Source organism: Scyliorhinus torazame, chromosome 18 (assembly GCF_047496885.1).
Source record: "Scyliorhinus torazame isolate Kashiwa2021f chromosome 18, sScyTor2.1, whole genome shotgun sequence".
Classification (NCBI taxonomy): domain Eukaryota; kingdom Metazoa; phylum Chordata; class Chondrichthyes; order Carcharhiniformes; family Scyliorhinidae; genus Scyliorhinus; species Scyliorhinus torazame.
This window is the reverse complement of record NC_092724.1, coordinates 83,980,987-84,008,453: the sequence shown is the minus strand read 5'-3', so window position 1 is coordinate 84,008,453 and position 27,467 is coordinate 83,980,987. Positions and strand designations below refer to the sequence as shown.

General features: G+C 47.8%; 2 protein-coding genes across 2 annotated transcripts in view; one reads left to right on the top strand and one right to left on the bottom strand.

Moving 5' to 3' along the window:
- LOC140395334 (BTB/POZ domain-containing protein KCTD2-like) overlaps positions 1-833 on the bottom strand; it is a 65,043-nt gene extending 64,210 nt beyond the window's left edge. Inside the window, exon 1 of the mRNA XM_072482972.1 lies at positions 602-833. Coding sequence (XP_072339073.1) covers positions 602-802 — 201 coding nt within the window. The 5' untranslated portion in view covers positions 803-833. The remainder of the gene's footprint in view (positions 1-601) is intronic.
- Positions 819-25,653, top strand: atp5pd (ATP synthase peripheral stalk subunit d). The gene is made up of 6 exons (XM_072482973.1): positions 819-934; positions 1,171-1,325; positions 13,293-13,389; positions 15,190-15,261; positions 15,379-15,441; positions 25,448-25,653. The coding sequence occupies exons 2-6, from the start codon at positions 1,204-1,206 to the stop codon at positions 25,577-25,579; spliced, it is 486 nt and encodes a 161-aa protein (XP_072339074.1). The 5' UTR covers positions 819-934; positions 1,171-1,203; the 3' UTR covers positions 25,580-25,653.
- Positions 25,654-27,467: the final 1,814 nt, after the last annotated feature.

Sequence of the window (27,467 nt, the reverse complement as noted above, 5' to 3'; positions counted from 1 at the left end):
CAATATGAAGGGAGCTTAGATGTAGTGTAGACTTGTGTGAGCACTAGTTATGTATTTCTTCCACCAGCCGCACAACTTCAATGACATAAAGATCTAGTTTGTAAACCGAGGGAATGGAGGGTGCAGTGGGTGCAGCAGTGCCTCCTCACATGAAGGTTGTCTGGCTCTTACCAGAAACTGATGAGGAACTGCAACGTGGTCACATCTAGCCAGAGCTCCCTCCCTTCAGGAGTGGCAGCTGAGAAATCCTGCCACCCGCCCCTCCCCCTAAGCATGGGCTCAGGTGGCTGAGGGAGTGCGTTGTGGCTGGTAAGATGACCAGTGTTCAGGGCAGGACGGTGGCACAGTGGGTCAGCACTACGGCCTCACAGCACCAAGGTCCCAGGTTCGATCCGGGCTCCGGGCCACTGTCCGTGTGGAGTTCGCACATTCCCCCAGTGTTTGCGTGGGTTTCGCCCCAACCCAAAAATGTGCAAGCGAGGTGGACTGGCCACACTAAATTGCCCCTTAATTGGAAAAAATTAATTGGGTACTCCGTTCAGACCGAGCTTCCCAGCGGAGGGATGACCGGTCACCATGGAGACGGGGTGGCCGCCATTACCTTATCTGAGTCCAGGTCGGGGTCCTCCTGACACAGGCGGCACAGGAAGGATTTCGGGTCCCGGCACAAGGTTTGCTTCGTGCTGACAAAATACGTCCCGCCCACGTTCAGCCGAACCCATTTGTGAGCGGCGTTGTCGCCGGAGCTGGGAGCACTGGCGCTATTACCGCCCGGAGGCGCCTGATTTTGCAGCTCCGCCATCAGGCCGCCATTTCCGGAAATACCGGTCAACTCGCACTTCCGCTTTGCTCCCGGGGTTAACGTGACGCGTTTCCGCTTCCGCGTCGCCATCTTGCCGCCCTTGGTGGATTCAGAAGTCGCGATAGGGGGCAGGTGAGCGGATTAATGAGGAAGGGGCAAGGGAGGGAGGAATTAAACTGGGGGTGGGGGACGCTTGGGGTGGTCGAGACAGGGAGGTGGATAGGAATGGGGGTTTGGGGAGAAGCAAATAACTTGAAGAGCCAATGATCCAAATTCTGAGGAAATGCGAGCACCGCAACACTTGTGCAATTTGGGGCGGGGGGGAGGGGAGATCCTTCGACACTGACCTGTTGCTCTGATTTTCCTAGTCTGTAGATAGCCTGTGTTTCCGAGCTGTTCAGATGTCAGGACGACGGGTGGCCATGAAAGCTGTTGACTGGTTGGCGTTTGGCGAGCGGGTCCCACCTAACCAAAAAGCTATGTTTAATGCACTGAAAACCCGCAGCGATGCTCTTTCCAGCAGGTCAGTGTTCCCACAGCATGAAAAGGGGCTTTTCACAGTAACTTGATTTGAATTCTAGTTGTGAGAATAAGCGATTTTCATCTCATTCCACCCGCCCCCCCCCCAAAAAAAAACCTCAGTTACTGAGTACATTCAGTACAGGAATGTAGTCTGATGCAAATCCATGGTAGGCTCGTCTAAATTTTTGCCAACAAACATACTTCTGGATTTTCCTCAAACATTGTTTGCGCTTATCAGGGAATAATATCAGTGTTGAGGATGGAACATTTTTCATTTCAGGCACCCAACATAGACATTGAACACTCCCAGGGCAAATTTAATACAGGTTTGATACATAGACTTTATGGGTGGCATGTGGTGCAATGGTTAGCACTGGGACTACGGCGCTGAGGACCCGGGTTCAAATCCAGCCCCGGGTCACTGTGTGGAGTTTGCACATTCTCCCCATGTCTGTGGGTTTCACCCCCGCAACCCAAAGATGTGCAGGTTAGGTGGATTGGCTGCCATGCTAAATTGCCCCTTAATTGGAAAAAACGAATTGGGTACTCTAAATTTAAAAAAAATATATATAGACTTTCCAACATGAACACAGAACATTGGGCAAGCCAGTCCATATTGGAGTTAATGTTCCACCAAAGTTTCTTCCCATCCTTTCTCCTCTAGCTCTATCAGCACAGCTCTCTTCCCTTCTTTCTCTTATGCTTAACTAGCTTCCCTTTAAATGTAATTATAATATTTGCCTCAACCTGATAGAGGATTCCTCATTCGCACTACTCATTGTTTTTTTTTTCTGAATTGCCTACCTGAATATATTGGTCAGTGAACCATTACAACGCAGAAGGAGGCCATTGTGTTTGCACTCTCTCCGAATAAATATTTCACTTAGCGCCTTCTTCCTGTAATCCTCCTCGTGCTTCCTTTTGGATAACTGTCAAAATTCCATTTTGAATGCTTCGATTGAATATGCCTCCATATGACATAGGATCAGAAGTAGGACATTCGGCCCAACGAGTCTGCTCCGCCAGTCAATTAGATCATGGTTGATCTTATATAATCCACCGAATCGCTACAGCACAGAAGGAGGCCATTTGGCCCATCGAGTCTGCACCAACCCTCTGATAGAGCACGCTAACTCAGCCTCGCCCTATTTCCGTAGCCCCACCTAACCTGTACTGTATTGTGGGAGGAAATCTCTACACACACACATGGGTAGAATGTGCAAACTTCGTAGTTACCCAAGGCTGGAATCGAACCCCGGTCCCAGGCGCTATGAGGTAGCAGTGCTAACCACTGGCACCCGTAATTCCCAACACCACTTTCCCGCCTTATCTCCATTACCCCTGATTCCCTTGTTGATTTAAAAACCTGCCTATCTCAGCCTTGAACATGCTGACTGACCCAGCCTCTACAGCTCTCTGTGGTAGGGCGGCACAGTAGCACAGCTGCTTCACAGCTCCAGGGTCCCGGGTTCGATTCCCGGCTTGGGTCACTATCTGTGTGGAGTCTGCACGTTCTCCCTGTGTCTGCTCGGGTTTCCTCCCACAAGTCCTGAAAGATGTGCTGTTAGGTAATTTGGACATTCTGAATTCTCCCTCTGTGTAGCCGAACTAGCGCTGGACTTTTCATGGCGACTTCATTGCAGTGTTGATGTAAGCCTACTTGTGACAATAAACATTATTACAAAGAAATCCACAGATTCACTACCCTCTGGAAGGAGAAATTCTTCCTCATCTCTGTCCAAAATGGGAGACCCCTTACTCTGAGTTAATGTCCTCTGGTCCTAACCTCTCTCACAACCACTCTGCATCTAAGCTCAAGCTCTCGAGAATCCTATACTTCTCAATGAGGCCTCCTCTCATTCTTCCAAGCTCCAACGAGTACAGGCCCAACATATTTAACTCTCCTCAAAAGAAAATCCCTCCATATCTGATATCAACCGAGTGAACCTTCTCTAGACTGCCTCCAATGCCAATATATCTTTCCTTAAATAAGGAGACCAAAACTGTTCACAGTATTCCAGGTGTAGTCTAACTAGTGCGTTGTATAGTTTTAGCAGGACGTACCTATTTCTATACTCCATTCCTTCAAAATGAAGGCCAACATTCCATTTGGTTTCACTAATATCTGCTGTACTTGCACGAGAACCCCTAAATCCCTCTGTGCTGCAGCCTTGCTCCATTTAAATAATATTCAGCATAACTTCACATTTTCCTGCATTATATTCCATCTGCCAACTTTTTGCCCAGTCACCTAACCTGCCTATATTCCTCTAAGATTATTTGTGTCATTCTCTCTCATCACTTGCCTTCCCACCTATTTTTGTGTCATCTGTAAACTTGGCAATAATACATTCACTTCCCTCAGCCAAGTCATTAATATATATTTAAAATAATTGTGGCCCCAGCACTGATCCCTTAGTGTTACCATCTGAAAATTCCCTGCTAACCCAACTCTGTCTTCTATCTGTTAGGCAATCCTCTAGCCATGCTAATATACTACCTCCAGCATCATGGGTGCTTTATCTTATTAAGTAGCCTTTATCGAGAGCTTTTTGGAAATCCATTCACTGGTTCCCTTTTAGCTATCCTGCTCATTATCGCATCAAATAATTCTAATAAATTTGTCAGGCATGACCTCCCCTTCAAGAAGTTAAGCCAACTGAACTATAGTTACTTGTTTTTTGTCTCCTTTTTTTGAATAAAAGTGTAACATTGGCAGTTTTCCAATTCTCTGGGACCTTTCCAGATTTTAAAAATTCTTGGAAAGTTACTGCCATTGCATCCACTATCTCTGTAATTACTTCCTTTGACATCCTGGGATGCATCCCATCAGATCTGGGGGACATATCTGCCTTTAGCCCCATTAGTTTCCCAAGTACTTTTTCCTTAGTGGTTGTTCTCCCTTGGTCTTATTCTCCTCCCCTTGAGTATTTAATGTTTTTGGAACGTTATTCGTGTCATCGTGAAGACTGATGCAAAGTATTTGTTTAACTCCCCTGCCATTTCCCGGCTCCCTATTTTCTCAGTCTCATTCTCTAATGTTCACTTTGGCACCTCTTTTTAGATTTTTGGATAAGCTTTTGCTGTCTGTTTTTATATTGCTTGTCAGTTTGCCCTCATGTTCATCTTCTCTTTGTTTTTTGGTCATCCTTTGTTGGTTTTTAAAATCCTCTGGTTTACCACTAATCTTTACATGTTCTTTTTCCACATTGCATTTTGATTTATTCTTCCTAAAATCTTTTTTCTTCACTGGGATATATCTTTGTTGTGAGTCCGGAACAATTTTCAAAAACACCTGCCTGCCATTGCTGATCATCTTGTCTTTCCAGATAAATTTTCCTGCAGAACCCCTTTCCCAATCCACCCCAGCCACTCTGCCCTCATTCCTTTATGATTACCCTTATTTAAGTGTAGCACAGTTATAAGACCCAAGTTTCTCACCTCAAATTGAATGCTAAATTCTATCATGTTATGGTCACTGCTTCCTCGGGAATCTTTTACTCTGAGATTGTTTATTAAACCTGCCTCATTACACGTGACCAAATCCAAAATAGCCTGATCCCTGGTTGGATGAACAGCATATTGTTTGACGAAACTGTTCTGAATACACTCCGTGAATTCTTCCTCATGGCTACTTCTATCAATTTGATTTTCCCAATCTACATGAAGATGAAAGTCACCCAAGTCTAAAATACTGCTTTTTTTTACACTTATTATCCTGATGTATTCTCCCTCCTACATTATAGACTGTTTGGGGGAGGGGGGGCTATAAACTACTCCCACCAATGTCTCCTTCCCATTGATATTTCTTACCTCTATCCTTATGAATTCTACATCTTCTGATCCAAGATCATTTCTTGCTATTGTACTAACAATAACATTCCATTTCGTACTAACAAAGCTGCCCCATCACCCTTTCCTTCCTGTGTCCTTACGAAAAGTCACATACCCCATAATATTTAGTTCTCAGTTTTGATCTCCTTGTAACCACGTCTCTGTAATGGCTAAGATCATACCCATTAACCTCAATTTGTGCCTAGAATTGATTTATTTTGTGCAAATGCTACGTACATTTAAGTGAATAGCCGTTAGTTTTTGCCTCACCATTTTCCCCCTTTTTGACCCTATTTGTTGCTTTTTTAATTGTTTGTACACTCTGTCCCTTCCTGTCACTCTCTGGGTATGATTATCTAAATAGCTGCCTTGTAATGCTATCAAACTTTGTAAGTCTACATATCCCCTCTACAGAACCAGCCCCCCTCTATTTATTTTAAAGCCCTCTATACTTCCCAAGTTATTGGTTTGCAAGAACACTGATCAAACTCTTTCCTCGTTCTACCTGTGTTGTTGGTACCTACACGGACCGCAACAACAGGATTCTCCCCCCCCCCCCCCCCCCCCCCCAACCTATCCCAACTACATTTCTCTTTTCTCCCCCCATTTGAATGACTTCCTGTACCATAGTGCTATGGTCAGTGTCCACATTGTCGCAACAATACCTGCTCTTGTCCACACAGGAAGCAAGAATCTCAAACCTGTTGGACAAGGGCATGGGAGAAGGCTCCTGCAGTGCTACCTCATGGATGCTTCTTCCTGGCTCATTGTAGTCACACCTTAAAATCAGCATCCAGGTAGCAACTAGCTTTTTCTATCTAGCCTTTAATTTCAAAGCAAATCCGTAAAGGTAGAAGAGAGAAATACTCGCTGACCAAACATTTACCTGTGATATTACATGGGTGTGTTCACTCAATGTTGTAGGACTTCTGCAACTTATTTCCCAGCCTTGGTCTGCTCCTGCCCCCACTGACCTGCGGAGGTAGTAGGGGAAATGCGACACACCAATACCTCCCTCCCCCACTTCATTAAACTCCCACACTTGTATCAACACTAGAGTCTCACTCACTGCACTAGTGTCTAGCCACTTGCTGCTTGAACATTTTTTTTCCACTCGCTTTTGCTTTGTTTGCCAATCTGTGTCCACTTGTTCTCGATCCCTTTTACGAGCCAGAACAATTTCTCCCTATCTTCTCTCTCCAATCCCTCATCATTTTGAATACCTCTACCAAATCTCTTCTCTTCCTTCTTTTCTCTCAAGCAAAACAGTGCTGACTTCAACCTATCTTCAGAATAGAAGTTCCTAATCCCTGGAACCATTTTTGTGAATCCTTTCTGCACTCTGTCCAATGCCCTCCATCCTAAAGTGCAGCACCCAGAACTGGATGCAGTACACTAACTGATGCCACACTGGCTTTCCTTAATTAATTCTTATTTGTCCATGTGACTGTTCATTTTGTTCTAAATTATTTTTTCGAGAAGTTTCCCCACTGTTGAAGTTAAACTGACTGACCTGTAGTTGCTGAGCTTGTCTTTACACCATTTTTTGAACAAGTGTGTATCGTTTGTAATTCTCCAGTCCTTTAGCACTACCCAAAAGGCTATGGAAGACTGAAAAGTTATGGCCAGTGCCTCTGCAATATCCACTCTTTCAGTATTCTTTGATGCATCTCATCTGGTCCTGGTGCCTTAGCCACTTTTTAAAAATTTATTTTTAAAAAATATATTTTATTCAAATTTTTTCGGTCAAACACTGATCAGTACAGGATTTTCCCCTTTTTACAACTTTAAAACAATATAAATAATAATGACCGTTTTTAAACAAATAAATAATATATTAACTAAACGGCAACTGCCAACAACAAAATAATAACTCTCCAAAACAATGAAGTCCCACACGCCAGTATAAATAGCTAATATACAAACAACTATAGGAAACCCCTGAGGGCCCGCGCTCCTCTTTCCATTTTCCCTTCTGCTCATCCACCATGATCTCCCCCTCGTCTCTCATTTCCCTGTATACATCTGACACCCTACCATCCCCCACCCATGCCCCCAAAATCACCCTGTCCTGAATCTCTTGCGCCGGGAGCTGCGGAAATTCCCTCACCTGTTGCCTCGCAAAAGCCCTCAGTTGCATATACCGAAATGCATTCCCCGGTGGCAATCCATATTTTTCCGTCAGTGCTCCCAGACTCGCAAACGTCCCGTCTAGGAACAAATCCCTCAATTGCACAATCCCTGCTCTCTGCCAGACTTTAAATCCCCCATCTATCTTCCCCGGGACAAACCTATGGTTGTTCCTTATCGGGGACCACCCCGAGGCACCCGTCACTCCCTTATGCCGTCTCCACTGCCCCCCAAATTTTCAGTGTTGCCACCACCACTGGACTTGTGGTGTACTTTTTCGGGGAGAACGGTAAAGGCGCCATCGCTAATGCTTGCAGGCAGGTTCCCCTACAGGACGCCATCTCTAGTCTTTTCCACGCCGCTCCCTCCCCTTCCCTCATCCACTTGCATACCATTGATATATTGGCGGCCCAATAATAGTCACTTAAGCTCGGCAGTGCCAGTCCCCCCCTATCCCTGCTACGCTGCAGAAACCCCCTCTTCACTCTTGGGGTCTTCCCAGCCCACACAAAGCTCATAACGCTCATCCACTTTTTTGAAAAAAGCCTTGGTAATTTTCTGGAACACAAAAAGAAATCGCGGAAGGACCACCATTTTGACCGCCTGCACCCTACCCGCCAGTGACAGGGGCAGCATGTCCCATCTCCTAAAATCCTCTTCCATCTGCTCCACCAATCTTCCTAAATTAAGCTTATGCAAGGTTCCCCAGTTCCTGGCTATCTGGATCCCTAGGTACCGAAAATCCCTTGTTACTCTCCTCAGCAGCAAATCATCTATTCCCCTGCTCTGTTCCCCAGGGTGCATCACAAACAGCTCATTCTTCCCCATATTCAGTTTATATCCCGAAAATTCCCCAAACTGCCTGCGTGTCTGCATTATCTCGGGCATCCCCTCCACTGGGTCTGCGACATCATCCGCGTATAATGACTCCCGGTGCTCTTCTCCTCCCCTAAGTACTCCCCTCCACTTCCTAGAGCCCCTCAGCGCTATGGCCAGTGGCTCAATTGCCATCGCAAACAGTATCGGGGACAGGGGACACCCCTGTCTTGTCCCTCTATATAGACGGATGTAGTCAGATCTCTGCCTGATTGTGATTACATTTGCCACCGGGACCCTATATAAAAGCTGAACCCACCCAATAAACCCCTCTCCAAATCCAAATCTCCTCAACACTTCCCACAGGTAATCCCACTCCACTCTATCAAATGCTTTCTCAGCGTCCATCGCCACCACTATCTCCGCCTCTCCCTCCGGCGGGGACATCATCATCACACCTAGCAGCCTCCGTATATTAGTGTTCAACTGTCTTCCCTTGACAAACCCAGTTTGATCCTCGTGAACCACCCCTGGGACATAATCCTCTATCCTCGTCGCCATCACCTTGGCCAAGAGCTTGGCATCTACATTCAGAAGGGAGATAGGCTTGTAAGACCCGCACTGCAGCGGGTCTTTGTCCCTCTTCAGGAGCAACGATATCGTCGCCTCCGACATCGTTGGGGGCAACGTCCCCCTTTCCCTGGCCTCGTTAAAGCTCGTCAGAAGCGGGGCTAGTAGGTCCATGTATTTCCTATAAAATTCCACCGGGAACCCATCTGGTCCCGGGGCCTTCCCTGCCTGCATGCGCCTTTTACCACCTCCTCCACCTCAATCTGTGCTCCCAATCCTGTCCTCTCCTGCTCCTCCACCTTCGGGAATTCCAGCTGATCCAGGAAATGCATCATTCCCTCCTTCCCTACCGGGGGTTGAGCCTTATACAGCCTCATAAAATGCCTTAAACACCCCGTTCACCCTCTCTGCTCCCTGTTCCATCTCACCCTCCTCGTCCCTCACCCCACCTATCTCCCTTGCCGCCCCTCTCTTCCTCAATTGTTGGGCCAGTAACTGGCTCGCCTTCTCTCCGTACTCATACTGTACTCCCTGTGACTTCCTCCATTGTGCCTCTGCCCTGCCTGTGGTCAGCAAGTCAAATTCCGTATGCAACCTTCGTCTTTCCCTATACAGTCCCTCATCCAGAGCCTCTGCATACTGCCTATCCACCCTCAAAATTTCTCTCAACAATCGCTCCCTCTCTTTCCTCTCTTGTTTCCCCTTATGGGCCTTTATGGAAATCAGTTCCCCTCTGACCACCGCCTTCAGTGCCTCCCAGACCACTCCCACCTGAACCTCTCCATCATCGTTAATCTCCAGGTACCTTGCGATACATCCCCTCACCCTTACACACACACCCTCATCCGCCAACAGTCCCATATCTAATCTCCAGAGTGGGTGCGTTCCTTTTCCTCTCCTACTACCAGATCTACCCAATGTGGGGCATGGTCCGAGATGGCTATGGCCGAATACTCCGTCCCTGTCACCTTCGGGATCAGTGCCCTTCCCAGGACAAAGAAGTCTATCCGAGAATACACCTTGTGGACATGAGAGAAGAAGGAAAACTCCCTACTCCTGGGCCTAGTGAATCTCCAGGGGTCTACTCCTCCCATCTGCTCCATGAAGTCCCTTAGCCACTTAAGTACAGACGGCCTATCCAATACCACCACTGTAGCAAAGATCAGTGGGAGACTAGAGGACTGGGAAATCTTTAGGGGGCAACTGAAAGCTACTAAAAAAGCTATAAAGAAGAGTAAGATAGATTATGAGAGTAAACTTGCTCAGAATATAAAAACAGATAGTAAAAGTTTCTACAAATACATAAAACAAAAAAGAGTGGCTAAGGTAAATTGGTCCTTTAGAGGATGAGAAGGGAGATTTAATAATGGGAGATGAGGAAATGGCTGAGGAACTGAACAGGTTTTTTGGGTCGGTCTGCCAGTGACTGATGGAAATGAGGCTATGACAGGTGAGGACCTTGAGCGGATTGATATCACCAAGTAGGTAGTGATGGGCAAGCTAATGGGGCTAAAGGTAGACAAGTCTCCTGGCCCTGATGGAATGCATCCCAGAGTGCTAAAAGAGATGGCTAGGGAAATTGCAAATGCACTAGTGATAATTTACCAAAATTCACTAGACTCTGGGGTGGTCCCGGCGGATTGGAAATTAGCAAACGTGACACCACTGTTTAAAAAAGGAGGTAGGCAGAAAGTGGGTAATTATAGGCCAGTGAGCTTAACTTCGGTAGTAGGGAAGATGCTGGAATCTATCATCGAGGAAGAAATAGCGAGGCATCTGGATGGAAATTGTCCCATTGGACAGATGCAGCATGGGTTCATAAAGGGCAGGTCGGGCCTAACTAATTTAGTGGAATTTTTTGAGGACATAAACAGTGTTGTAGATAACGGGGAGCCAATGGATGTATTATATATGGATTTCCAGAAAGCCTTTGACAAGGTGCCACACAAAAGGTTGTTGCATAAGATAAAGATGCATGGCATTAAGGGGAAAGTAGTAGCACGGATAGAGGATTGGTTAATTAATAGAAAGCAAAGAGTGGGGATTAATGGGTGTTTCTCTGGTTGGAAGTCAGTAGCTAGTGGTGTCCCTCAAGGATCAGTGTTGGGCCCACAACTGTTCACAATTTACATAGATGATTTGGAGTTGGGGACCAAGTGCAATGTGTCCAAGTTTGCAGACAACATTAAGATAAGTGGTAAAGCAAAAGGTGCAGAGGATACTGGAAGTCTGCAGAGGGGATTGGATAGGCTAAGTGAATGGGCTAGGGTCTGGCAGATGGAATACAATGTTGACAAATGTGAGGTTATCCATTTTGGTAGGAATAACAGCAAAAGGGATTATTATTTAAATGATAAAATATTAAAACATGCTGCTGTGCAGAGAGACCTGGGTGTGCTAGTGCATGAGTCGCAGAAAGTTGGTTTTCAGGTGCAACAGGTGATTAAGAAGGCAAATGGAATTTTGTCCTTCATTGCTAGAGGGATGGAGTTTAAGACTAGGGAGGTTATGCTGCAATTGTATAAGGTGTTAGTGAGGCCACACCTGGAGTATTGTGTTCAGTTTTGGTCTCCTTACTTGAGAAAGGACGTACTGGCGCTGGAGGGTGTGCAGAGGAGATTCACGAGGTTAATTTCATAGATTTCATAGAATTTACAGTGCAGAAGGAGGCCATTCGGCCCATCGAGTCTGCACCGGCTCTTGGAAAGAGCACCCTATCCCCATAACCCAGTAACCCCACTCAACCAACACTAAGGGCAATTTTGGACACTAAGGGCAATTTAGCATGGCCAATCCACCTAACCTGCACATCTTTGGACTGTGGGAGGAAACCGGAGCACCCGGAGGAAACCCACGCACACACGGGGAGAACGTGCAGACTCCGCACAGACAGTGACCCAGCCGGGAATCGAACCTGGGACCCTGGAGCTGTGAAGCAATTGCGCTAACCACTAGGCTACCCAGAGCTGAAGGGGTTGGATTACGAGGAGAGGTTGAGTAGACTGGGACTGTACTCGTTGGAATTTAGAAGGATGAGGGGGGATCTTATAGAAACATATAAGATTATGAAGGGAATAGATATGATAGATGTGGGCAGGTTGTTTCCACTGGCAGGTGAAAGCAGAACTAGGGGGCATAGCCTCAAAATAAGGGGAAGTAGATTTAGGAACTTCTTCACCAAAAGGGTTGTGAATCTATGGAATTCCTTGCCCAGTGAAGCGGTAGAGGCTCCTTCATTAAATGTTTTTAAGATTAAGATAGATATTTTTTGAAGAATAAAGGGATTAAGGGTTATGGTGTTCGGGCCGGAAAGTGGAGCTGAGTCCACAAAAGATCAGCCATGATCTCATTGAATGGTGGAGCAGGCTCGAGGGGCCAGATGGCCTACTCCTGCTCCTAGTTCTTATGTTCTTATGTATCAATTTTAAACCCTCTGGTGTCTGAATTACCTCCTCTTTCACCATGGCATGGGCGGCAGGAACTTCCTTGTAAACTGCAAAGCAAAATAGTCATATACTTCAGCTATACTCTGCCTCCATGTCTAAATTTTCTTTTATATCTCCAAATTGGCCCACTCTTAGTCATAGAGACATAGAGGTTTACAGCATGGAAATAGGCCCTTCAACCCAACTTGTCCATGCTGCCCAGCTTTTACCACTAAGCTTGTCCTAATTGCCCACATTTGGACCATAATCCCGCTATACCCATATTTCCCGAAGGCCTTCCTCCCCTCCATCACTCCTGGCTTCTCCGATATCCCAAATATTGCCACCAAAGGGTCTGGCTCCACCTTCTCTCCAAGGCTACCGGGCAGCACGGTAGCCTTGTGGATAGCACAATTGCTTCACAGCTCCAGGGTCCCAGGTTCGATTCCGGCTTGGGTCACTGTCTGTGCGGAGTCTGCACATCCTCCCCGTGTGTGCGTGGGTTTCCTCCGGGTGCTCCGGTTTCCTCCCACAGTCCAAAGATGTGCAGGTTAGGTGGATTGGCCATGATAAATTTCCCTTAGTGTCCAAAATTGCCCTTAGTGTTGGGTGGGGTTACTGGGTTATGGGGATAGGGTGGCGGTGTTGACCTTGGGTAGGGTGCCCTTTCCAAGAGCCGGTGCAGACTCGATGGGCCGAATGGCCTCCTTCTGCACTGTAAATTCTATGATAATCTATGGTATCCTTGTTAGCGCCGCGAACACTCCCGCCCAGAATCTCCACTTTTTCCGCAGCCCCAGAATATATGTGCATGATTCGCTGGTCCACGCCCACACTTCTCGGCCTCGTCTGCCAACCCCTGGAAGAACCCATTCATTCTTGCGCGAGTCATGTGTACCACTTTGAACTGTATCAGGCTCATCCTTGCACACAAGGAAGTCACATTTACCCTTCGGAGCGTCACACTCCATACTCCCCAGTTTATCTCCCCTCCCAGTTCCCCCTCTCACTTCTCCATAATCTTCACACCAGCTCACCACCCTGCTCTCCCAGCTACCCGTTATCGCTCTTAAAAAAAAAAACAATTAATTTTTTCCACCTGGACAAGCCTCTTTAAAGGTGGGATAAGAGGTATTTGTGTGGGGAGACTGGTCAGTGATTGCAGTCTGCTGACTGTTCCTGTTTCCCCACAGGTTGACGTCGCTTCCTGAGAAACCTCCAGCCATTGACTGGAGCTATTACCGGAAAGTGGTTATGAAAGCTGGTATGGTGGACGAGTTTGAAAAGAAGGTGACAGAACAATTGCACGAGTGGGTGGGGGCGGGCTCCAAACAGTCAAGGTTCCTGTGTGCCCTCTTACTGAACAACTCAAATGCTTTTGAAAGGGAATTAGTTGCTTAAAAAATGACATGGTATGGAGAGCAAGTCGCATTCGACTGAGATATAAAAGAGAATGGAATGCGATAAGGAGACTGCGATTCAACTGGATGTGATGATATGGGAGTTGAGGATAAGAGATTGGGACCAGACTGGGTAGATCATGTGGAGAAAACATCAGCCCAAAAGCCTGATTCTGCACTGGAATGTGGTAGGCTCTGGTTGAGTTTTGTACCTCCATCTGTGGGAAGGTAAAAGAACAAATCAGTAACTGAATGGTGAGTAATCTCTGTGATTATCAATCTGCAAATTGCCTTTACTGGAGGAGTATATTTGCACAGGTTCAGGTAACCATTCTGAATATCACCGGCTAGGTTTTGCTGATGTCCCCAAAAACCTTGCAGATCAGCCAGAATTACTGGATGGTGAGCAGGAATGAGAGCCCCAGCAGGATCTTTTCTTGCCTTGCCTGGGGAGCTGAGGCAGTCCATCACTGATGGGTCCAGATAATTCGACACTGGTGGGAATTGAAACTGTTGTTTACACCGTTTTGATTCGATGGGCCCTTGACAGCTACCAGGATATTTGATTCATATGTTGCAAACATTTAAGGGCAGCACGGTAGCACAATGTGCTAGCACTGTGGCTTCACCGCACCAGGGTACCAGGTTCGATTCCCCGCTGGGTCACTCTGTGCGGAGTCTGCATGTTCCCCCTGTGACTGCATAGATTTCCTCCGGATGCTCCGGTTTCCTCCCACGGTCCAAAGACAGGCAGGTTAGGTGGATTGGCCATGCTAAATTGCCCTTGGTGTCCAAAAAGGTTAGAAGGGGTTATTGGGTTACGGGGACAAGGTGGAAGTGAGGGCTTAAGTGGGTCAGTGCAGACTCGATGGGCCAAATAGCTTCCTTCTGCACTATGTTCTATGTTCAAACATCCCACAAAGACATGTAGATAAAGACCAGTTGGTCCATCAAGATTACCCCACACTAGTACCTAAAATAGTTTTGCTGCACCCCTACCCTCCTGCCCCAGCAGTCATAGAATCTGGAAGAGACAAAAGAAAAACCAAGGCCTCAAAAATGGTGAAGAAAAACTGACTTTCTCCCTAAATCCCTCAAGCTTTCAAAACCCAAACAGATCAGACTGGCTGCATATGTTAATCTGCTTACCTCCTCCATGTTCTGATCTCTGCCCAGTCAGAAGCTCACTCAGATCCTCCTTGAAGGCTTGGAGAGTATCAGTAACCACTACAGCATCCAGCAATGCATTCAATGGTCCACTGCTCTATCCAGAAGGATTTATGGAGAAGGTACTAAATAAACGTGAGGAAGAAAATAATAGAGGGCCGTATTAATAAGGTTAGATGGAGGATGTTTGTGCGAGATCTAAACAGCCAATGCGGACCCGTTGGATTGAGTGGCCTGAGTCTATGTTTATTCCTACTTGTGTGGTTTAAATACATGTCCACTGACTTTCACTGGATTGCGAATTTCAGTGCAGTTCGGAGGTGGCACAAGGCAAATCCTCCCCCCCCCAACACTTCTGGATGACTAAGTCAGTAAACATACACCAGTATCAGATTTTAGGTGCAGCAAGGAGTAGTTGTAATCTCTAATAGGGTGGCGAGTAGTTTGCAGGAGGAGTTGTGACTAATATTTTAATTTTATAATTTCTCTCTCTTACATCCCTCTCTTTCCCTCCCACATATAGTATGAAGCTTTGAAGATTCCAGAACCTGTTGACACACAAAAGGAGAAGATCAGTGTTCAGGAACAAGAAGCTGTGAGTAGCAAGTCGTTTTTCTTGTATTTTACACAGGACAATGTTATTGTACAGTCAAATCAATTATTGTAATACAAAGGATCTATGTTCAATTAACGGTTCCTTCTTATTCAACAGGACAAGAGTGCTCAATCCTACACCCAGGCTTCTAAGGAACGGATTTCCAAATATGAGAAGGAGGTAATGCAATTGCATATGTACCTGCAGGTCCTATGGATGCTAAACCTAGTTAGGGTGTGGGTCCCTCGGGCACATATTGTTCTCTGTTACATTATTGGTATGACCATTGTTGAGTAAGTGCTGGTCTGTACTGAGGTGTAGGGAAGGGAAGCTGCAGCATTTAGCCATGTCCTCACTTGACAAGTTACATGATTATTTCCCAGCAGGGGTCTCTGAATGACATGAACCCCTGGCTGCTTTTATTTGCACTGACAAGAAGAATGGGGAAAAAGTCAGCTACCCAGCCGAAAAGCCAGCAAAGACATGGGGAGGGAATCCTCAGCTGTTGGCACGGAATCAGGAGGGGCCGACCCCACAGATCTCCCAGCGCCGACCCATGCGCTGATGGACAAGCTTACGGGCTTCATCACCTCCAAGTTCCAGAGACACAAGGAGGAGTTAAGAAGAGACCTCCTGGCAGCCGTCAAACAGCAGTGGAAATTGCAACGGCTGCCATGAGGGTAGAAATTGCCACGGTGGAGCTGAGGCTAGAGGTCCAGGAGACGATGGCAAGGGATCTCGAGAAGGCCACCACGGACCAAGGGGTCTGGCTCATGGTACATAGAACATAGAACGATACAGCGCAGTACAGGCCCTTCGGCCCACGTTGCACCGACATGGGAAGTCAAAAAACAAAAGCCATCTAACCTACACTATGCCATTATCATCCATATGCTTATCCAATAAACTTTTAAATGCCCTCAATGTTGGCAAGTTCACTACTACTGCAGGTAGGGCATTCCACGGCCTCAATACTCTTTGCGTAAAGAACTGACCTCTGTCCTATATCTATTACCCCTCAGTTTAAGGCTATGTCCCCTCGTGCTAGCCATTTCCATCCACGGGAGAAGGCTCTCACTGTCCACCCTATCTAACCCTCTGATCATTTTGTATGCCTCTATTAAGTCTCCTCTTAACCTTCTCTCTAACGAAAACAACCTCAAGTCCATCAGCCTTTCCTCATAAGATTTTCCCTCCATACCAGGCAACATCCTGGTAAATCTCCTCTGCACCCGTTCCAAAGCTTCCACGTCCTTCCTATAATGAGGTGACCAGAACTGTACGCAATACTCCAAATGGGGCCGTACCAGAGTTTTGTACAGCTGCAACATGACCTCATGACTCCGGAACTCAATCCCTCTACCAATAAAGGCCAACACTCCATAGGCCTTCTTCACAACCCTATCAACCTGGGTGGCAACTTTCAGGGATCTATGTACATGGACACCTAGATCCCTCTGCTCATCCACACTTCCAAGAACTTTACCAAATATTCCGCATTCCTGTTATTCCTTCCAAAGTGAATCACCTCACACTTCTCTACATTAAACTCCATTTGCCACTTCTCAGCCCAGCTCTGCAGCTTATCTATGTCCCTCTGTAACCTGCAACATCCTTCCGCACTGTCGACAACACCACCGACTTTAGTGTCGTCTGCAAATTTACTCACCCAACCTTCTGCGCCCTCCTCTAGGTCATTTATAAAAATGACAAACAGCAACGGCCCCAGAACAGATCCTTGTGGTACGCCACTTGTAACTGAACTCCATTCTGAACATTTCCCATCAACCACCACCCTCAGTCTTTTAGCTAGCCAATTTCTGATCCACATCTCTAAATCACCCTCAATCTCCTGCCTCCGTATTTTCTGCAATAGCCTACCGTGGGGAACCTTATCAAACGCTTTACTGAAATCCATATACACCACATCAACTGCTCTACCCTCGTCTACCTGTTCAGTCACCTTCTCAAAGAACTCGATAAGGTTTGTGAGGCATGACCTACCCTTCACAAAGCCATGCTGACTATCCCTAATCATATTATTCCTATCTAGATGATTATAAATCTCGTCTCTTATAATCCCCTCCAAGACTTTACCCACAACAGACGTGAGGCTCACCGGTCTATAATTGCCGGGGTTGTCTCTACTCCCCTTCTTGAACAAAGGGACCACATTTGCTATCCTCCAGTCCTCTGGCACTATTCCTGTAGCCAATGATGACATAAAAATCAAAGCCAAAGGCTCAGCAATCTCTTCCCTGGCTTCCCAGAGAATCCTAGGATAAATCCCATCAGGCCCCGGGGACTTATCTATTTTCAGCCTGTCCAGAATTGCCAACACCTCTTCCCTACGTACCTCAATGCCATCTAGTCTAATAGCCTGGGTCTCAGCATTGTCCTCCACAACATTCTCTTTTTCCTGAGTGAAGACTGATGAAAAATATTCATTTGGTATCTCGCCTATCTCTTCAGACTCCACACACAACTTCCCATCCCTGTCCTTGACTGGCCCTACTCTTACCCTAGTCATTCTTTTATTCCTGACATACCTATAGAAAGCTTTTTGGTTTTCCTTGATCCTACCTGCCAAATACTTCTCATGTCCGCTCCTTGCTCGTCTTAGCTCTCTCTTTAGATCCTTCCTCGCTACCTTGTAACTATCAAGCACCCCAACTGAAACTTCACACCTCATCTTCACATAGGCCTCCTTCTTCCTCTTAACAAGAGATTCCACTTCTTTGGTAAACCACGGTTCCCTCGCTCGACACCTTCCTCCCTGCCTGACCGGTACGTACTTATCAAGAACACGCAGTAGCTGTTCCTTGAACAAGCTCCACATATCCAGTGTGCCCAACACTTGCAGCCTACTTCTCCAACCTACCCCTCCCAAGTCATGTCTAATGACATCATAATTGCCCTTCCCCCAGCTATAACTCTTGCCCTGCGGGGTATACTTATCCCTTTTCATCACTAACGTAAACGTCACCGAATTGTGGTCACTGTCCCCACGGTACTCGAGGTATAGGAGGCGAACCTGATCAGAACCCAGAAGAAGCTAAAAGAAAAAGTCGCCGACCAGGAGAACAGATCGCGTTGACAGAACTTGAGAGTCGTGGGGCTGCTGGAAGGAGGGGAGGGGAGGAACCCAACAGAGTATGTAGCGGTGATGCTCGGGAAGCTGGTCGGCGAGTACAGCTTCACCAAGTCCCTGTGGTGTCTCCCTGCGGCCCAAAGCAGTGAGCCACCATGGGCCATTATTGTGAGGCTCCACAAATACCAGCACAAAAAGCGGTGAAAGGTGCGAGAGAGTGTAAGTGGGAAGGACTTTCCATCCACTTGTACCAAGACATTGGTGCAGACCTGGCCAAGCGCCGGGCCGAATTCCACAGTGCCAAATCCGCCCTGTACAAAAATGGGGTGTGGCTTGACATGCTCTACCCTGCCAAGCTGTGAGTTACACACCAGGGGAAGGAACATTATTTTGATCCCCCAGAGGAAGCCAACAAGTTTGTCCAGAAGAATAGACTGGGAAAATAACTACAGAGCACAATAGCTCTAGACTGCAAAAGGATGAGAAGGGCAGAGGCCAGCAAAGGCGCTGAGAAGGAGTCTGAGGGTGGACGTGGCCTCTCTACAGGAAACACACCAAAGAGAGAGGGACCGCACGGTCAGGGCAGCACGGTAGCATTGTGGATAGCACAATTGCTTCACAGCTCCAGGGTCCCAGGTTCGATTCCGGCTTGGGTCACTGTCTGTGCGGAGTCTGCACATCCTCCCCGTGTGCGCGTGGGTTTCCTCCGGGTGCTCCGGTTTCCTCCCACAGTCCAAATATGTGCAGGTTGGGTGGATTGGCCATGATAAATTGCCCTTAGTGTCCAAAATTGCCCTTAGCGTTGGGTGGGGTTACTGGGTTATGGGGATAGGGGGAGGTGTTGACCTTGGGTAGGGTGCTCTTTCCAAGAGCCAGTGCAGACTCGATGGGCCGAATGGCCTCCTTCTGCACTGTAAATTCTATGATGACCGACAGCGGGTAAGGAAGGGCAAGGTGGGACAAGCGTTTAATTCGTGTTTCGACACCAGGGTGAGGGGATGGCCATACTAATAAACAAGACAGTTTCATTCACGGCCAAGAGCACAGTGACTGACCCCGGGGGGGGGGGGGGGGGTTAATACGTGATGGTCAGTGGGACCCGGAAGGGGCCCCAGTAGTCTCGGTAAATATATATGCCCCAAACTGGGACACCACAGAATTCATCAAAAAATCAATGGCTGAAATCCCGGACCTGACACCTGCCGACTTACCATAGGGGGGAGGTGCTTTAACTTTGTACAAGACCCGACATTGGACAGACCCAACCCCAGGATGTTTCACCACCCAAGAGAAAAAGAATTCTCCATCTCCCACATGCGTAAGGCCTACTCCAGCATATTTTTTTTTTGATGTAGGGAAAGGGGTGCTTCCATGGGCAATAAAGGTGGAATACTCTGCGATTGTAATCTCCGACCACACGCAATGGACGTGTAGTTGGAGAAAGGACGGGCCCAACGCCCGCCATGGAGGCTTGTTACAGCGCTCCTCACTGATAAGGAATTCTGTACTAAAATATACCAAGCCATTGACGATTCTGTATCCTGCAACCAGAACAGGAGGTCCCACCATCTACGTTTTGGAAGAACATAAGGAGCAGGAGTAGGCCACCTGGCCCTTCGAACCTGCTCCGCCACTCAATGAGATCATGGCTGATCTTTTGTGGACTCGGGCACTGAAAGCGGTTGATCAAGGGTAAAGTCATAGCCGGGGACTTCCGGGTACGCCGGACGGGAGGCGGCCGCACAATGGATGGCTCCCGTTCGGGAACGGCATTTTCGGGGCTTTAAGCCCGGTCTCAGGGTCCACGGAGGCGGCAGAAGCAGGGAGGAGGCACAGGAGGGAGAGAAAAAAAGAAAAATGTCGAGGGTGAGCAAAAAAACGGCTGGAAAAAAAACAGTTGAAGGTCCGTCGGGGAGTGGAAAGGTCACCGCGGGGTCACCAAGGAAAATGGAGGCTGGAGCACCAGGGACGGCCGCACTGCTTACGGCTGAAGAAATAACTAAGGTGATGGCTGCGGAATTTGAAAAGGAGTTGGCGCAGATTGCGAAATGCATGGAGACGGTGAGGAAGGAGATGAGGGAGGTTTTGAGTGTGCTGGTGGAGGAGGCGGTTTCACCGGTGAGGACGGAGGTGGCGAGCGCAGTGGCGGAGGTGCGAGAGCAAGGGGAGGCGCTGAAGGAAGTGGAGGAGACGTTATTGCAGCACGGTGATTAACTTGCCTCGATGGGGAAAGAGATGCGAAAGGTGATGGATACTAACAAGGATCTGCGGGGAAAAATGGAAGACCTGGAAAACAGATCCAGGCGACAGAATTTGAGGATTGTGGGGCTACCGAAGGAGTTGAAGGACCGAAGCCGACTGAGTATTTTGCCGCGATGCTGGCAAAACTATTGGGGGAGGGGGAGGATCCCTCCCGATATGAATTGGATCGGGCTCATCTGTCGTGGAGGCCTGTACCAAAGGCGAGTGAGCCGCCAAGGGCAGTGACTCTGTGCTTCCGTAGGTACAGTGTGAAGGAGAAGGTCCTGAGCTGGGCCAAGCAGAAGCGGGTGGTGCAGTGGGCTGGAGCTGGTATACGTGTATACCAGGACTTTACAGTGGAGCTGGCAAGGAGGCGGGCTGTCTTCAACTGGGTGAAGAGGGCACTGTACATTAGCAAGGTGCGGTGCGGCATAGTATATCCAGCGAAGCTGAGGGTGACTTACAAGCTCTGGGACTTTTATTTTGGAACGGCGGAAGCAGCGGAGGAGTTTGCGAAAGCAGAAGGACTGTGGCAGAACTGACAAATTGAGGAATGGCCATGTGCCGATGTAACCTCATGACTGTATTTTCTTCTTTTTTGTATCACTGCGCGCGGGTGTAGAGACTAAAGGAGCCAATGTGGTATATATTTGGACAAGGGAAGGGATGGGACTTTCACTCGAAATGAGGGTTCTTTGGGGTGTCGGTGGATATGCGGGGTTTGTGTGCTAAAAGGGGATCTTTGGGCTTTCCTGGGGCCGGGCAAGTGGGAAAGGGACCGGGCCGGTGCCTCCACGCTGGCCGGTTTAAGCCGGCCAGTGAACGGGAGTGAGGTGGGGAGGGGCTGCGGCCATCGGAGCGTGACAGAACAGGGTCCGAGTGGTCTAGCCGGGGTGGAAAGTTGGGGGGAAGGAAACTAGGTTGGGAGGAGGAGTTTTACAAGAGGCAGTGGACGGAAGGAGCTGGAGACCTGGTGGGGGGGGAGCTGTGCATGATTAAGGGTGACTACGGGTAATCCCTGATTCCTTTTTGTCATTTGTTTATGTAAACATGCGGGTTGAGGTTTGGGGGTTGGTGGGTAGATGGGATCGTTGTTATTATGGGGACTGACATATCTTGCTGATTATTGTTTATTGTTGATGGATGTAAATGCGGGAGAAAATGTGAAAAAGGAGAATAAAAATTTTTTTTTTTTTTTTTTTAAAAAAAGGATAAAGTCATAGCCGATAGGGCTCTTGGGGACAGGAAAGAGAGAGCAGCCAGGCAGTGGCTGATCAATTCCATACTGGAGGTGGATCGGCAGTACTCCACAGCCCCAACCATGGAGCTGCTGGTGGAAAGGAAAAGCTGCAGATGGAATTTGACCTGCTCGCCACACAGAAGGCAGTCTGTACCTGTCGGGGGGGGGGGGGGGGGGGGGGGGGGGGGTGCTTCTAAGAACATGGAGACAAGGCCAGCCACATGCTGCCACACCAGTTGAGAAAGCTGGCAGCCACAAAAGAGCACTTAAGTTAGAGAAGGAAACGGTAAGATGGTCGTGGACTCAAACGAGGTCAATGAGGTCTTTACGAACTTCTTACGAGGGCTATACACTTCCAAGCCCCCGGATGGGGACTCGGGGATGGCGCAGTCCCGCAACAGACTGGATATAACGGTGATGGGTGAGGGCAGGAAACAAGGGTTGGAAGCACTGTTGGAGCTGGGAGAAATCGTGGATGCATCGATTCCACGCAGTCAGGGAAAGCTCTGGGAGCCGCTGGGTGCCCGGTCGACTTTTACAAGAACTCAGCAGCGCTGCCCCCACACCTGCGAGAGATGTTCAATGACTGGCTGTCAAAGGGGGTCCTGCCGCTCACGCTGGCCATAATTTCACTGATCCCCCCAAAAAGACAAAGAACCGATGAAGTGTGGATCGTACAGACACATCCCTCTCCTAAATACCGATGCAAAGGCACTGGTGAGGCATCTGGAGAGTTGCCTGCCAGAAGTGATTGCGGAAGGTCAAATCGGTTTTATTAAGGGCAGACAATTAACAGCAAACATCAGGCACCTACTGAATGTAATAATGACCCCATCTGGGGAGAGGACACCAGAAGTTTGGGTTCAGAGCAGGGTGAAGCTCGTGATCAGCGCTCCTACGACGAGCGTACGGACGAACGTCATCATTTCCGAATACTTCCAGCTGCACAGGGCAACAAGGCAGAAGGTGTCCTCTATCCCCTCTCCTGTTCGCATTGGCAATCAAACCGCTGGCTATTGCCCTTAAATTTGGCGGCTGGGTGGACGGGCATTTGGAGAAGGGGCAGAGAGCACAGAGTTTTGCTCTATGTGGGTGACCTGCTCCTCGATGTGTCAAACCCCTTAGCCAGCATGGGAAAGATAACCAGACTCCTTGGGGAGTTTGGCGACTTCTCAGGTTACAAACTCAGCCTGGGAAAGAGCAAAATCTTTCCAGTAAACCCCTGCCTTTTAAAGTGACCCAAACCAAATTCAGGATCCCGGGGATTCCAAGTGGCCCATACCTGGAATAGGCCCCACAAATGGAACCCCTCCTGTCTGGTGGAGGGGGTGAAGAGGAATCTGCAAAGATGGGTCTCGCTCACTCTTTTACTGGCTGGAAGGGTGCAGATGGTCAAAATGAACCTGCTGCCAAGGTTCCTCTTCGTATTCAGATCACTCCTGATCTTCATCCCCAATTCCTTCTTCGCCAGGGTCGACAAGTTAATCATGGCTTTCGTCTGGTTGGGAAGAGCACGTGAGAGGCCTGGCCCTACCGAACCTCCTATTCTACCACCGGGCGGCAAATCCAGAGAAGGTGAGGGGGTGGTCAATAGAACCAGAGGCGGAATGGTTTCGAACGGAGGAGACTTTCTGCTTCCCCTCGTCAACTGTTCTAGTCTCCTTAATGATTTCCCGCCCAGAACACGAACATAGGTGCGTGGCGTCAGTGTACGTGCTGGGCGCGTGACCTCTCTGCCTCTGGTGGAAAGCCTCACATGCGTTGCGACCTTGAATTTGAAAAACCCTGACCTAAGGCCATGGAACCAGTTCAGGTGCCACTTTGAATTTGGCATCTGCAACAACCGCAGGTTCACACCTAAGAGGATTTGGGACGTGGAGAGAGGACAGGAGGACACGAACATTAGAGGACATGTGCGTGGACGACAGACTGGCGATCCTGGAGGAATTCCGAGAGGCTCCCAACTCCTGAAAGGGAATGGGCTCAGGTACCTGAAGCTGCCCGACTTTTTCCGTAGGGAGACACGTTTCTGGACACAATGGTAGGGTTGGACTGGTTAGGAGACGACAAGTGTGGCAACATCTACACGCAATTCGTAGAAAAGGTGAGATCCCCACCAGACGAGACCAGGCGGAAATGGGGGGAGGACTCTGGATTGAGGCGCTGCACAGGATCAACACCACTTCCTGTGCCGGGCTAAGCCTGGTGCAGCTCAAGGTGGTGCACGGAGTGCATCTCACCAAGACACATGCGAGTGGTTCTTCCCGGAGGCGGAGGATAAGTGCGAGCGGTGTTGGGGGGCCTGGCCAATCACACCCACATGTTCTGGTGCTGCCGCAGACTCAGCCTCGAAGTCTGTCCAGAACTCTATGTCTAGGGTGGTGGGGGTCGAGATGGAGCCGTGCCCATCTGTGGCGGTCTTCGGGGTGTCTGAGCTCTGGATGGGGAAGAGGGCGGAAACCCTGGCCCTCGCCTCATCGATCGCCAGGCAGAGACTTCTGCTAGGTTGGAAGTCAGCAGTGCCACCCAGTGCCTCGGAATGGCTCTCTGATCTGGCTGAGTTCCTGAGGCTAGAAAATTTAATAAAATTTACAATGAGGGTCCATGGAGAGATTCCATGAAACGTGGAAAAAGTTCACAAGCCTCTTTACAGATCTGTTTGCAACCAGCAACTAATTGGGGGGGGGGGGGGGGAAGAGAAAGGGGAAACAGTTCGGGAAAAGAGTGTGGGTTGGGTGGGTAGAAAGGGGGAGGGCAGGGAACGACGTAGGGATGGAAGGCAACTTGCAGATAGTGAAGAAGGAATGGGGAGAAGTACCATGCATGGGAGGGAACATAAACCCCTCCCATACAGGCTAAACCAGGAAAACGGACCAAGCAACCCTCTCTCGAAAACATTTGGGAGGGAATGGGACACCCCAACACGCACCAGTGAAACAGCAATTGGCAAGCAAGGGGAAGGATCCCAGCAACATTTGTAACTATATGGGCAAAGCTGGGTGCAACTCGTACCGCTAAGTGGTAGGAAACCCAGGAAGAATCCTTCAAAATACCATATAAACGAATAATGTAAAATAGTACTGGGACCTCAATGGTGACAATGTGGGTCGCATGTTTTGTCGGTTTTATTGTGTTAACTTCTATTACCGTTCTTGCCTTGTTCTTTGTCTGCGAAGATCTGTTTTTAAATACAAATGCCAGTAAAAGTGTAATTTTTTTTTTAGTGAAAACCAATTTCTACCTGCCAATCTCAGCACTGCCTGCAGTACAAAATATACAAAATTTGTTCCCTTGTGGTCTGAGTCAGTAAATATTGGCTCCGTCCCCTGAGAGCTTAGCTAAATTTGATTGGACTTGTGTGCAACCATCACAACCAAGCCCAATCCCTCCAATCAGTCCATTCCCCATCCAATGTATAAGAGTAGACGCAACATGAAACTGCTCAGAGCCCAGTACTAAGGAGGAGGCTATGCATTTCATGGGGTCCACAAGGAGGTTTTATAAGAGATGAGTGGGGACAATGGGTGTGAATTCCTAGAGGGCAGATCTATTTCACCTGGTTATCAGTGTGCTGTAAATGTACATACTCATTCTGTTCAATTGCTGTTTTCCAGCTGGCCAAATTCAAAAGCATGGTTCCATTTGACCAGATGACCATTGAGGACCTGAACGATGCTTTCCCTGAAACCAAACTGGACAAGGAGAAATATCCCTTCTGGCCACACAAACCCATCAGTGAGCTGTAACTGTCTCCCGCTCAAACCTGTGCTCTCAACAAATGTAACTGTCTCTTGTAAAATAAAACTAAGATCAGTGTTGAGTGAGTTTGTGATCTCCCTCCCCAGGTGTGTTACCAGGAGCTGTGCAACCGGTAACTTCACTCAACCAAAATGAAGCAAAATATTGTACACTGGGAAAGTATGTCTCCCCTTCACCGTTATCTTCTCATCCTCTCTTGATGGTGTTGATCCACACTAGAGTACAGATCCATGAGGTGGTATATTCCCCAGTATCTCATCCAGGTGGTTATTCTATGTGAGAGTCTTGAGGGTGCTAGCAAGCTCTTTGGTGATGTTGATTACCTGATGCTCTCTTGAGCTCTCAATAAAAGCAGGCATTCCTGTTTGTCTTACTCTCCTTCTGCCTGTTACCAATTGACCTTTGTTTCCTCATCCAATTTCAATTAAAACAATGATGTGGTGATGCCGGCGTTGGACTGGGGTGAGCACAGTACGAAGTCTTACAACACCAGGTTAAAGTCCAACAGGTTTGTTTCGATGTCACTTTTAAAACAATGTTCTGGCATTTTTTCTAGAGAATGGGATTCCCAGGCCATGTGCAAATCGACAGCTGCATTTTTGACATTGCAGCAGTGTTGACACTTCAAAAATTGACTAAACTGCTTTCGGACATGTTATGGGCCAGGGTTTAGAGAACCCCAAAGTGTATCATGGAGTTCACCTGACACACAACCTTTAATAGATTGTGGTATGGGGAGCACACGGCCCACTCTACAGGTGTGGTACAGCAGAAATGGAAAAGTATTTTTTAAAGCAAAATATTTTCTATGAACTCAAGTTAACCTTTTTAAAACATACAGTGAACATCTTAGCAACCATTAATTCAAATACAACCCCCAAAGAATACAACACGAAGTAATCCTTTAAGCTTTCCTTTTAACATCCATTCGACTTAAAAACAAAACCTTTAACAGAAGCACATCAGGTTAAAGTCAGTACTGAAAACATTTATAATTCTGAATTCATCAAATGATCAAGAGATAGTCTTTTGATGGCAGAGAGAACAGCAGTACACCTGCTTGGTCTGGCTTCAGCTCCAACACTGAAAACAAAATTAAACACACCCTGCAGCAAACAGCCTAAAACGAAAGTAAAAAGCTGACACAGCCCAGCTCCACCCACTCTGACATCATTGATGAACACCCATTTCTTAAAGGTATATTTCTTAAGCAATTTCTTAAAGGTACTCTCACATGACAGGCATCCTAGAGTAGTGAAAGGTACATAAATAGAATGTTTCACCTCTGCTATGGCTAAAAAGCTCAATTACTGGAAAGGGATAAAGGCAGCATATTACTCGTGACTACATGTAGGAATTTTGGATATTTTTTTTTTAGAAAATATTTTGAAGCATTTGTAATTTTCACAGTTTTAACAATGTAACATTTCATAAACAACCGAGCGGGCTGACACACGCAACAACATTAAAATAACATACCCTACTACTCCCTCGCCCCATCTCCTGATTATCCATATATTAAGTTTCCTGTCCTTGCCTTACACCACCATGCCTCCCATTTTCCTCTCTTTCCCCCCCCCTTTATTGCCGATGTTCAATTTTCTTTCCTCAAAGAAGTCGAACAGCTGCCACCTCTGGGTTGAACCTTTCCAGGTGAACCTAATTTTTTCCAGACCGAGAAACCGTGCCATGTTGCTAACCCATATGCCTGACTTTGGAGGGGCCGAGTCCCAACATCCCAGCCAAATCCGTCTCCGGGCCACCAGGGAGAAGGAGGCCAGGACATCGGCCTCCTGGGCCCCCGGATATTCTGATACCTCAAATATTTCCGGAGTCAGTGACCGTCCCTTCCAGGACCTCTGGCATGAAGTCTGC

Coding starts and splice junctions, on each gene's coding strand:
- atp5pd (XM_072482973.1), top strand. CDS start 1,204: ATGTCAGGACGACGGGTGGCCATGAAAGCTGTTGACTGGTTGGCGTTT. Junction 1,326..13,292: donor AGCGATGCTCTTTCCAGCAG/GTCAGTGTTCCC, acceptor GTTTCCCCACAG/GTTGACGTCGCTTCCTGAGA. Junction 15,262..15,378: donor GTGTTCAGGAACAAGAAGCT/GTGAGTAGCAAG, acceptor CTTATTCAACAG/GACAAGAGTGCTCAATCCTA.